At 33.5% G+C, this 10386-nt stretch overlaps 1 protein-coding gene across 2 annotated transcripts; it reads left to right on the forward strand.

Annotated features, from left to right (window-relative positions):
* Positions 1–2807: 2807 nt before the first annotated feature.
* LOC107847033 lies at positions 2808–8939 on the forward strand. 2 transcript variants are annotated; one of them, XM_016691290.2, is made up of 3 exons: positions 2808–3716; positions 6316–7274; positions 8700–8939. In XM_016691290.2, the coding sequence occupies exons 2-3, from the start codon at positions 6318–6320 to the stop codon at positions 8703–8705; spliced, it is 963 nt and encodes a 320-aa protein (XP_016546776.1). In that variant the 5' UTR covers positions 2808–3716; positions 6316–6317; the 3' UTR covers positions 8706–8939. The 2 variants fall into 2 exon arrangements, with proteins under 2 accessions (XP_016546776.1, XP_016546771.1); XM_016691285.2 differs by lacking the exon at positions 8700–8939 and having other exon boundaries at positions 2926–3716; positions 6316–7587.
* Positions 8940–10386: the final 1447 nt, after the last annotated feature.

Below are 10386 nucleotides of genomic sequence, written 5' to 3' on the forward strand. Positions count from 1 at the left end.
TTAGTTGTAACAACTTGTAACCGGAAAACATAAACCATATCATGTCCATAGTTGAAGCTATTTGTCGTCAAGCTCTCTATATATCAATCCTGATTAAAGAGAAAATTATACTAACCTTACTCGTGGCCATATTTAAGGACTAATTTGAATGATTGAGCACCTCCACTATCAACCGTTAGATTGAAGGTTTGAGTCATGTCGGAGGATAAATGAAAACTCAATTATTCTCCTAGGATATGAGGTGTAAGAAAAAGAATAGTTCAAACAACATATCTAAATATACTTCCTCTCACAATCATCATCAACACTACTTCATCTTTTATTTTGTATTTCCAACATCAATAAAATTTCTCTTTTTTTCCGTCTTCTGTTAATCTATAAAATATAATTTTACAACTAGTGACACCACCAAATAAAATTTTCAAAATCTTACTTGAATAATGCATAAGAGAAAAAAGAGCACCAATGAATTGAAAGCACTAATCTTTTTAAAGAAATCTTCATTCACACTTATAGCTAGAATAATGAGTGACATACTCTTTTATCAAGATTCCTAAGCAACAAAATAAAATAAGCTAATTAGGCAAAACTAACCTATGGTGAAGAATGAAGAATAACAAAGAATTTGTGCGTACAAAAACTCCTATAAGAAGTTATGTACCAAAAGAAGCTCAAAAACCACTTTACTAACATCTCTTTAAAGGAAAATCAATTTTGTGACTTTGCTTAGATTATTATTTAAAAGATAACATAAAGCAAAACACTACAGGATCACCTGTACCAAAAATCGTCGTTACAACTAAGTTATCACTTTTAAGATATTACTTACATAATAATCATTGGAGAGAGAGTTAGTAGAATTCTCAAAGTTACCATAGATTTTTTAAAGCTTTCATGTTCAGTCTCTCAAGTAAGATCTGCCAAAGAAGAAAATTAAGAGTAATACTATACCAAAAATTATTTATTTTTGAGGCAAACAAATTTTCAGACTTGTAAAAAATGCAGATGCACACAAAGAAGCTGAACATGAAAGCTTCTATGTATAAATAAAGAAATATCAGTACAAGAAGAGAGAGCTTTTCACAACTTTTCAAAAGTAAAGTCATCAGACAAATATTTTTTATGACCTGAATCAGGTTGGGCCAATTTATGGGCCTAATTCGATCCTTTACTTTTTTTTGCTTTGGATCATCTTTGATTTTTTTGTCTTTTATTTGACTTTGTATCCAGATTTATTTTTATTTGTATGCTTTAACCAAATTTTTTTTTTTTTTTGGATATCTATGATTATCATCTCATCTCATCTTAATTTATGTGTCACAAAAGAACAAAATCTCAAAAAAGTAATGAAAACTTTCAAATTTTGTAGTCTTAATTTATTAAAAATATGTAAAAATTTAGTAAAATATCCTTACCATAATCAAGCGTAACCTCAATGACACTAACATATCAAAGATGTATAGTCATCTAAAATACCCTTTATCTTGATTAAAAAAAAATTGATAAAAATATTGAAATTTGGGAAAAGAAATAGTTTTCTATTAAAAATAAAATATTTATAGTATTTAGAAAATAATTATGATGAGTTAATATTATTTACAAATTAATTTGAATTGTAGCAGCTTATAGAGAAAAAAAAAGTAAATAGTATGAATTGAAACGCGAAATATATTTTTGGACCTTTTGTCATTTGGAAAAAAAGTTTTGAAAATAATTGTATGCATTAATTTATTTATTCATGCTCATTTAATGCTTAATAATAATTTTATTAATGCATTTTTATAAATAAAGGCATGTCATAAATTAAAAATACATAAATATATTAAACTAACCTTAACACTAATAAAGCATAATCTTAATGACACTAACATGTTCACAATGTATCATCATCTCAAATAGCCAATTGTTTTGATTTTAAAAAGAATATTTTGAAACCTAAAAAAAGAAATGATTCTCTATTAAAAATAAAATATTTATAAAATTTGAAAATAAGTATAATAGTTAAATAAGTACTATTTAGAGATTAACTTGGTTTATTTTAATAAATTTTTAAAAACTATTTAGGAAATGATTTTATACATTTTTGTTTAATGTTCCTTATCAATAACAAGACATTCTATAATATTTTAAGACTCTAATATTTTTTCTTATGATGGGAGAGATATGTTATACACGCGCGTCCACACACACACATATATATACAAAAACATAATATACGTGCAATACACGTACACTAATCTAGTAAAATAACAAAAAAAAGTACATTACATAAAAAAGAAAATACATTGAAATAGTGCACATCTCCATAAATGGATAGTGCATTATTTTAGTGCACTATATAAAATTAAATGGATAATTTATAAAATTAGTGCAGTATATAAAAAAATAATTAATAGTGCTTCATTTTTATATACTATGTGAAAAAGAAATAGTGCATAAAAAAAATTACACTTTCCATTATTAATAGTCATCACTCCAATCCGTTTTAAAAAAATATAGTGCATAAAATAATTATACAAAATCTATTTTGATCACATTCTACTTTCAAAAGATAGATTTGTTATTTTTTAAAATTAGGTGAAAAGGTGAAATCTATCCCTCATTGGTCAACTTTACCCTCACCTATCATTATGAAAGTTCTCATATCTACCCCTCAAATAAACGGAATGTCCCAAATTCAATAAAATAACTTATTTTTAAAAAATAAAATTCATTACCCGTCTGACCCGATCATGAAAATTAAAACCCACATAGCAATTGTGCTGTGTAATTCTCTCAACAATACAATCATCCGCATATGTTCCTTTGTGAATATATAAAGCCTTTTAAATCGGGAAATAATTTTTGTAGTCGAAGTTTGCTTCTTCTGATCATTAAAAATGAGGATAATAAAATACCTTATGGGTTGTCCATAAAAATTGAAAGATAAAGATTCTTAGTAACCTCTCTTCATTATTTTTTAGAACCAACAATACTATGAATTTATGAATGAACAGTAAGAGAAGGATTAATAAACGGAAAGAACGAAAAAAGTATTTGATTTGGCACATATAATTTTGTTCATCGGCCTTTAGTCCTTTTGGATTTGTTTTCAACTCTATTCATATAATACAATTGTGGTGGTTTGACGTCGGAGGTTGCTGCTCCGACGATGGCTCAAATGACATATTCATGATTTCATAGTGTAGAAATTGCCATTAATGAAGGTGAAGTGTGAAGAGGAAAATATGTTCATATCTTTGTTAACAGAAGAGCTTCTCTCTTAGATTTAGAAGAAAACAACTTTCAGAAAATCAGCATGAATTTAGGTCCTTTCGATTAACATGAGTCGGGTATAGATTTTATTTTTAAAAATAGTTTATTCTATTGAATTTGGGACCATATATTAAATTGAGGGGTAGATATAAAAACTTTTTTAACGGTGAGGACAAATATAGCTGCAAAGTATGATTAAAGTTAAAATTGATCAATTATTAAAAGTAGAGTGGTAAATTTGATTTTTTTTCTTTTAAATTAAAGACATATTTCAGAATGTTATGTCCACGGACTCCACACGGGGAAGACATGTGTTGACAGTACCGAGAACCACTTGTATATCTTGTACTTACCTTTCTTTCCTTATAAGTCTACAGACTCCGATCGTTACGCTTCTCTGCAACAAAATCAACAAGCTTTGTAGCAAATTCCATTGGCAAAGGTCAATTAAGTTCTAGCCGGTAATACATACTACTCTGCATTTTCCTTTCTACCTTTCTTATTTTCTAGTACTCTATTATTTTTCTGTTTTGTTTTCTCTTCTGCTCTTTACTTTTTTTCTTTTCTTGATTGTATGCGGATCGACCCCTTTTTGTGTTTTGTAATAATATTGCAATATGTCTATCAAATTCTCTGTTGTGTACATCGACTTGATATCCCCGAATGACATCTTTTTACCCTTTATGTATGGCCATCTATTGATCTGATCAGATCCTGCATTTCTTTGGTACTTGATTCATATGATTCTGTTTGAATATATTTTTTTGACCGTCAGATTTGTATGGATGATCGTAGTTGACTTGTTTGTTTATACTACAAGAATTTGACTTAAAATAAGGTGCATAATTGCGGAAACGTAGTAGCTCAGTTAGTTGGTTGGTTGCTCGAACTTTGTTGATAAGGATTTGATTCCCCACTTTGTAATCCCCTCCCATCTCCCCTTCCCCTACCCCCTAGTTTTTTTTTTTAAAATAAATAAATAAGGTGTAATTGGTAAAGTTGTTGCCGTCTGTCTAGAAGGGAGATCAGGGGTTCAAGTTATGGAAATAGTAGCTTGCATAAATGCAAGGTAAGGTGCTTACAATAAACCCTTGTGGTTTGGCTCTTCCCCGGACGCTGCGCATAGCGGGAGCTTTAGTGCATCGGGCTGCCTTTTTAAATAAGTAAGGTGCAGAAAAAAGGTGCATAATTTATTGCAGTAGTACTCAATCTTGTGACCAAAGAATAAAGCTTTTATATTTTCTTGTGTACCACTACTTGTTAGAGTATACATCTATCCTCTATTCAAAGGGGTTTATAATGGTTTATAGCTGTTCCTTCTTATGCCTTAAGATTTGATTTTGGGTTGGATGTTTGGATTCTTGAATGTATTGTCAGAGTCAATGGTTGATAACCCCATTTTCACTTAGTTCTCCAATATTTATTCCATGGCTTTGACTTTCTCTTTTTCCCTCTCAGCTCATCCCATCAAGTCTGTTGAGCTAGTAAAAATTTTGAGGGGCAGCGCGTTCTGACACCACCTTTTAACTTTTACCCGCTTTCTAAATTTTCTTTTGCACATGAAACGCATGTCTGAAGTTAAGGTTAACACAATCAATCTTCAGACACAATGTCTGAAATTACATATGACTGAAATTTAATAGTTTTTGCCTAATGTTCAGGCAAAAATGGTGGGACTTCAGTCATTTTCATTTTTGTCTGACTTCTGCCATTTCTTGAAGGGGAGCCTGGTAAAGTTGCTGCCATATGACCAGGAGGTCACGGGTTCAAGCCTTGAAAACAGCCTCTTGCAGAAATGCAAGGTAAGGCTGCGTACAATACACCCTTGTGGTGGGGCCCTTCCCCGGACCTTGCGCATAGCGGGAGCTTTAGTGCACTGGACTGCCCTTTTTTTCTGCCATTTCTATCAGAAGTTTGTTCTCAGCCATATATGTTTGAAGTTCAAGCAAAAATGGAACTTAAGCCACGTATTTCAGCTATGTGAAACTTCGAATACAATGTCAGAAGTTAGATTTTGGGCTGAAGTTGTCCCGAAGTGGTACATATGAAAAAATTTTATAAAACAGGCCCAAGTTAAATGTCCGCATCAAAATCGGGTATCTGTGTACTTTGCCCCTTGAACTATCAACCAATTTTGCTCAAGGCAGACTTGCGGTCTGTTGAACCACCTTCCCTAGAAAAAAGCGCACAAAAAAAATCAAAAGGGAAGAAAGAAAGAAAGAAACATCCAGGTTCACCTTGAAACCTTGGAATCTTTGCCTAGAGGGGCAACTCACTTGGTGACCACATACCTTTCGCATGTTAGGGAAAAAATTATCTCACGTTGGTCTCATTTAGATCCAATCTCAGTCTTCAGCCTTTGTGGCACATTGGTCTTCACAAGAAAAAAAAGGGAAAGAAGGAAAGAACCAAATTACAATGTAGAGCATTCTAGTGAATTAAGGGTTTAGCGGTTTTTATAATGATCCTTAGTGGTACTGGACTGTTCTAACGGTTGTCTAAATTCTTGGATTAAATACTCAATCACTCACTATTGGCACTCCTTTCATGAAAGCCTTTGCACTGCTTCCCTTGTTAGTTGCAATGCGTTCTTCTCTGTTTCCTTCTTTTTGTACTTGGATCTGCTACACTTGAGCCGAGGGTCTTTCGGAAACAGCTTGTCTCCCTCCATGAGCTAGTGGTAAGGCCTACGTACACTCTACCCTCCCCAGACCTCACTTGTGGTTTTTCACTGGGTATGTTGTTAATGTTGTTGTTGTTCACTACTGGCACTAGTAGTTGCACAAGCAGTACATTTTTTGTCATCCACACCATATGTATGAAAAACTTATTCAAGTATGATTGAAAAATGTATGATGAAAGTGCAGTGTGATATCAAAATGTTTTCCGGTACTTTTTTAGCAATCCTCTAGAAGCAATGTAAACACACTTTTCTGTTTGTGGTGCTCAGTTATGTAACACTTTGAACACCCATTTGTTGCTGCTATATTATATTTGTGTCTTAAATACCTGTTTTCAGTCTACTATATCATTTAATATGCTTTCTTGCTTTGCTTTTAGGTATGTCGTCTTCGGAAAATCCAGAGGTTGTCGAAAGGATTTTCAAGGACAAGGACAAGGAGGAGAAAGAAGAGAAGAAAGATGAGGAAAAGGGTGGCTTCATTGAAAAAGTCAAGGACTTCATCCATGATATTGGTGAGAAAATCGAGGAAACAATAGGTTTCGGGAAACCAACTGCGGATGTCTCTGGAATTCATATTCCTCATATCAATCTTGAAAAAGCTGAAATAGTTGTTGATGTGCTTGTGAAGAATCCGAACCCCATCCCAATTCCTCTCATTGACATAAACTACTTAATTGAGAGTGATGGAAGGAAACTGCTCTCTGGATTGATCCCTGACGCTGGAACGATCCAGGCACATGGTTCAGAGACCGTCAAAATACCACTTAATCTGGTTTATGATGACATCAAAAGTACATACCACGATATAAAGCCTGGAAGCATCATTCCATATAAGATCAAGGTTGACCTCATAGTTGATGTGCCTGTTTTTGGTAGGATAACTATTCCTCTTGAGAAAAATGGAGAGATTCCTATACCTTACAAGCCAGATATTGATGTTGAGAAAATCCATTTCAAGAGGTTCTCTTTTGAGGAAACTGTAGCAGTTCTTAAGTTAAAGCTGGAAAACAAGAACGACTTTGATCTGGGGCTCAATAGCCTTGATTATGATCTTTGGCTCTCCGATGTGAATGTTGGTGGTGCAGAGCTTGAGAAATCAGCTAAACTTGAAAAAAATGGAATCACCTATATTGATCTCCCCATAACCTTCAGGCCCAAGGACTTTGGCTCTGCTCTTTGGGACATGATCAGAGGGAGAGGCACTGGCTATTCCATGAAAGGTAACATAAATGTGGACACACCCTTTGGAGCAATGAAGTTGCCCATTAGCAAGGAAGGGGGTACAACCAGTTTCAAGAAGAACAAAGAAGACGGCGGAGACGATGATGAAGATGAGGTATGTTAGCTGGTCCGCTGTAACAACCTCCAGTGTTGGTCATTCATTGCACTTATTTGACATTTCTCTGTGCTCCTAAGTTGGAACAGTAATGCTGTTTTCCAACCTGACCATTATGAGGTTTCGCTATCATTTAGCATTCTGTTTGTAAGTATGTTTATGTTATTGCCATAACCATTTATCTTTAAAGGAACATGATAAGACAAATGTCTATCTCTACTCGTGAAGTAGGTGGGTAATTAAAAATTATTAAAAAAAGACTTAAGTTATTTCAATGGACACTACGAGATCACATATGTTTAAATCTTTGGTATCTAGTAATGTTGAATAAACCATGTTTATAATAATTTAGTTTCCTGCCTACATTTTTGTAATCTAGAGAGGTAAGAGAAAATTTATCTTCTATGAATTCTGAGAAGCCATGCATCTTATGTGAATAATTTTCTTGTTGTATAAAGAGAAAGTTTTGCTATTCAATCATCGATTCGAATCTTCATTGAAAGATCATAGTCTATTCGTCAAAATAAAATATCTCTGTGTAGGCATGTGTGTCTATCTCGGTTATCTATTATTTAAGCAAGTGGCTGCACTAGTGGCAGTTTATCAATCTATTAAAGCTTCTCCCTCCCGTTTCTGCCCAAATCTAAAACTTAAATTTCTACTAAAGCTTCTTCTCTCTTTAGTCTGCTGCTGGGCAATGGGCATCATGTCTATTTTGGAAAATTTATAATTGCATTAAACTAACAACACGAGGAACAAGATTCTCTCTTATAAATATTAAAACTTGATACCTTTCTTTGGTCTCTTATTAGAAATTACGTTTGGGACTTGAAATGATAAATTGCCCCCAAAGAATTGATTCATTCCAGCTTCTGCATATACAATGTAATGTTGTGTCCATGTTTACTCATCACAGTCCTTCAGTCACCTAGTTCCTTATTGCAACCGCTTTTACTTGTATCATGTTCTTTATTTACTGAATTTCGTTCTCTCAAGTAATGGTTGGTTGAATGTCATTTCCTATCTATTTCAAGTTCAACTAGTACGTCATATTAGTTATTAGTTATGCACACTCCAGTAGTTGCATAGACAAATGAATCTAAAATGATCCGTATTTTCTCAACTGGACTTGAGGTTCGATGTGTGGAAGGCTAGAAAATTGGTTGTAGCAGGCAGCCATTTAGTCTGTATCATCTTGCTATCAATCTAGTGAATGTAGTTGTTGCTAGTCTTCACGTCAGTTTGCAGCATAGCGTCGATGCGAGACACCTCTTGCTAATCTACTCTTTCTCTGGGAATCTTGCTAGTCTACACTTTCTCTTGCGAAACTTAATCTTCATTTCTAATTTATAGTTTTATTATGGATAATCTCCCTGTGTGTATAGTTTTCTTATACATATGCTCACTTGCCCTTTCCATTCACAGGATTGAAGTTGGAGATCACTGTCGCGAGAGCGACACTTGTTTGAAGCATGAGCTTTATAGAGGAAATGTCATCTGCTGGTGGGGGATTTTTAGACCCCGAAATAAATATAAACTTAAACTTGGATGTGAAATATGTCTGCTTTGTAGGTTATTATTGAATTGTGTCTCCCTGCCTGTGTAACTTATTGTGATTGATATCGTGCTGAATTGTTTGTTGTTATTATTGTGGTTGATACGCTATATGCCCCTTGATGTCTGCTGTGATTCCTATCTTCTGACTGAGAACATCAAGGGCGCTTTGCTTATGCGCTTGTAATACATACTTTAGGTGTTAGGCGCATGTCAGGAATTGGATGTGGAAAAAAGCTTGGTATTTAAGTGGAAAAGTCAGAAGGTTAGGTCATTGCTGAAAACAAAGGGCTAGATTACCATAAATGTTTCACCACCTAAGCTATATCTTATTTTATCGTGGTTTACTATCTGATCACTTATTGGACAAAATGCAAGCCATTTTTGGACCATGAAAGATTATGGTAATTTATATAAAATATATATTTCAGTTAATTGCGGTTATCCTTTCAGACTTTAATTATTTCCTTGAAAAAGCTAAAATTTGATGTCTAATTTGCGTCAAAAAAAAAAAAAAGATTTCCCTTCTATTAAGAGAAAAATTAGGATGTTTGATTTGAGAGAGTACCGGCCGAGCTTAGTATTAATTCGAAAGTTCATACTAAGGAAAATCCTCTGCTCTCCCCACACCCCAACTCCCCACACCAAAATTAACGAGACTAAGGCTGCATTTGTTTTTTTTTTTTTTTTTTAAGGTTCAAACGTGTTTTTTAAGATTCAGACCCCTGAATCTGAATGTATGTCTGAATGATTGAGATGTTGTCTCTAGATCTGAAAATTGAATGATTAAGACTTTGTTTTTCAACATCTGAATGTACAAAATAAGTTTATTTGTATGTATAATAAAATAAAAAATACAATTCAAGTAAAAAACTAGTTATATATCAGAAAAGTATGTAATTTAATACAACAAAATTATTATTTGATTGAAAAAAAATATATTTATGTTTGTTAGTGATATATTTATGTTTGTTTGATAGTGGTAGTTAGCGGTGATGCTAGTTGTGATAAATGAGTTGGTCGATAGTAGGGATGTAGTGGTTGATGATGGTGGTGGTGGTGTTGACGGTGCTGGTGGCGTTAAATATAATTAGAATAATAGAGGTAGTAGATGTGATAGCGGTTAATAATAGTGGTTGGTAGCAATATTTGTTGTCGATGGTGGTTGTAATGGTGGAGGTGGTTGGTGGTGGTGGGTGGTGGTTGACAATGATAGCGGTAGCAGAGGTGGTGATTGATGATTATGAATAGAGTGGCGGTGAATATTATCTAACACCAGAATACCTCTTCAGACCTATTAAGACTTGATTCTATGTCTGAATGATTAAGACCTATTCAGACCTATTAAGAGCTAAAATCTTAATAAAAAATAAATGCACTTAATGAACTGAAGTCTGAACCATTCAAATTAAGACCTCCATTAAGTGCAAACAAATGAGCCCTAAGCCTTCGAAGTTTCATTATAAGGTGTTAAATTGGTTCAAACTAGTCCTAAGACAATAATTTAACTCAAAGAAAAGAGGAATGGATCAATTTGATCTGAAACAGCTCTCTAATC

The sequence above is a fragment of the Capsicum annuum genome, chromosome 8 (genome assembly GCF_002878395.1).
Source record: "Capsicum annuum cultivar UCD-10X-F1 chromosome 8, UCD10Xv1.1, whole genome shotgun sequence".
Lineage (NCBI taxonomy): Eukaryota > Viridiplantae > Streptophyta > Magnoliopsida > Solanales > Solanaceae > Capsicum > Capsicum annuum.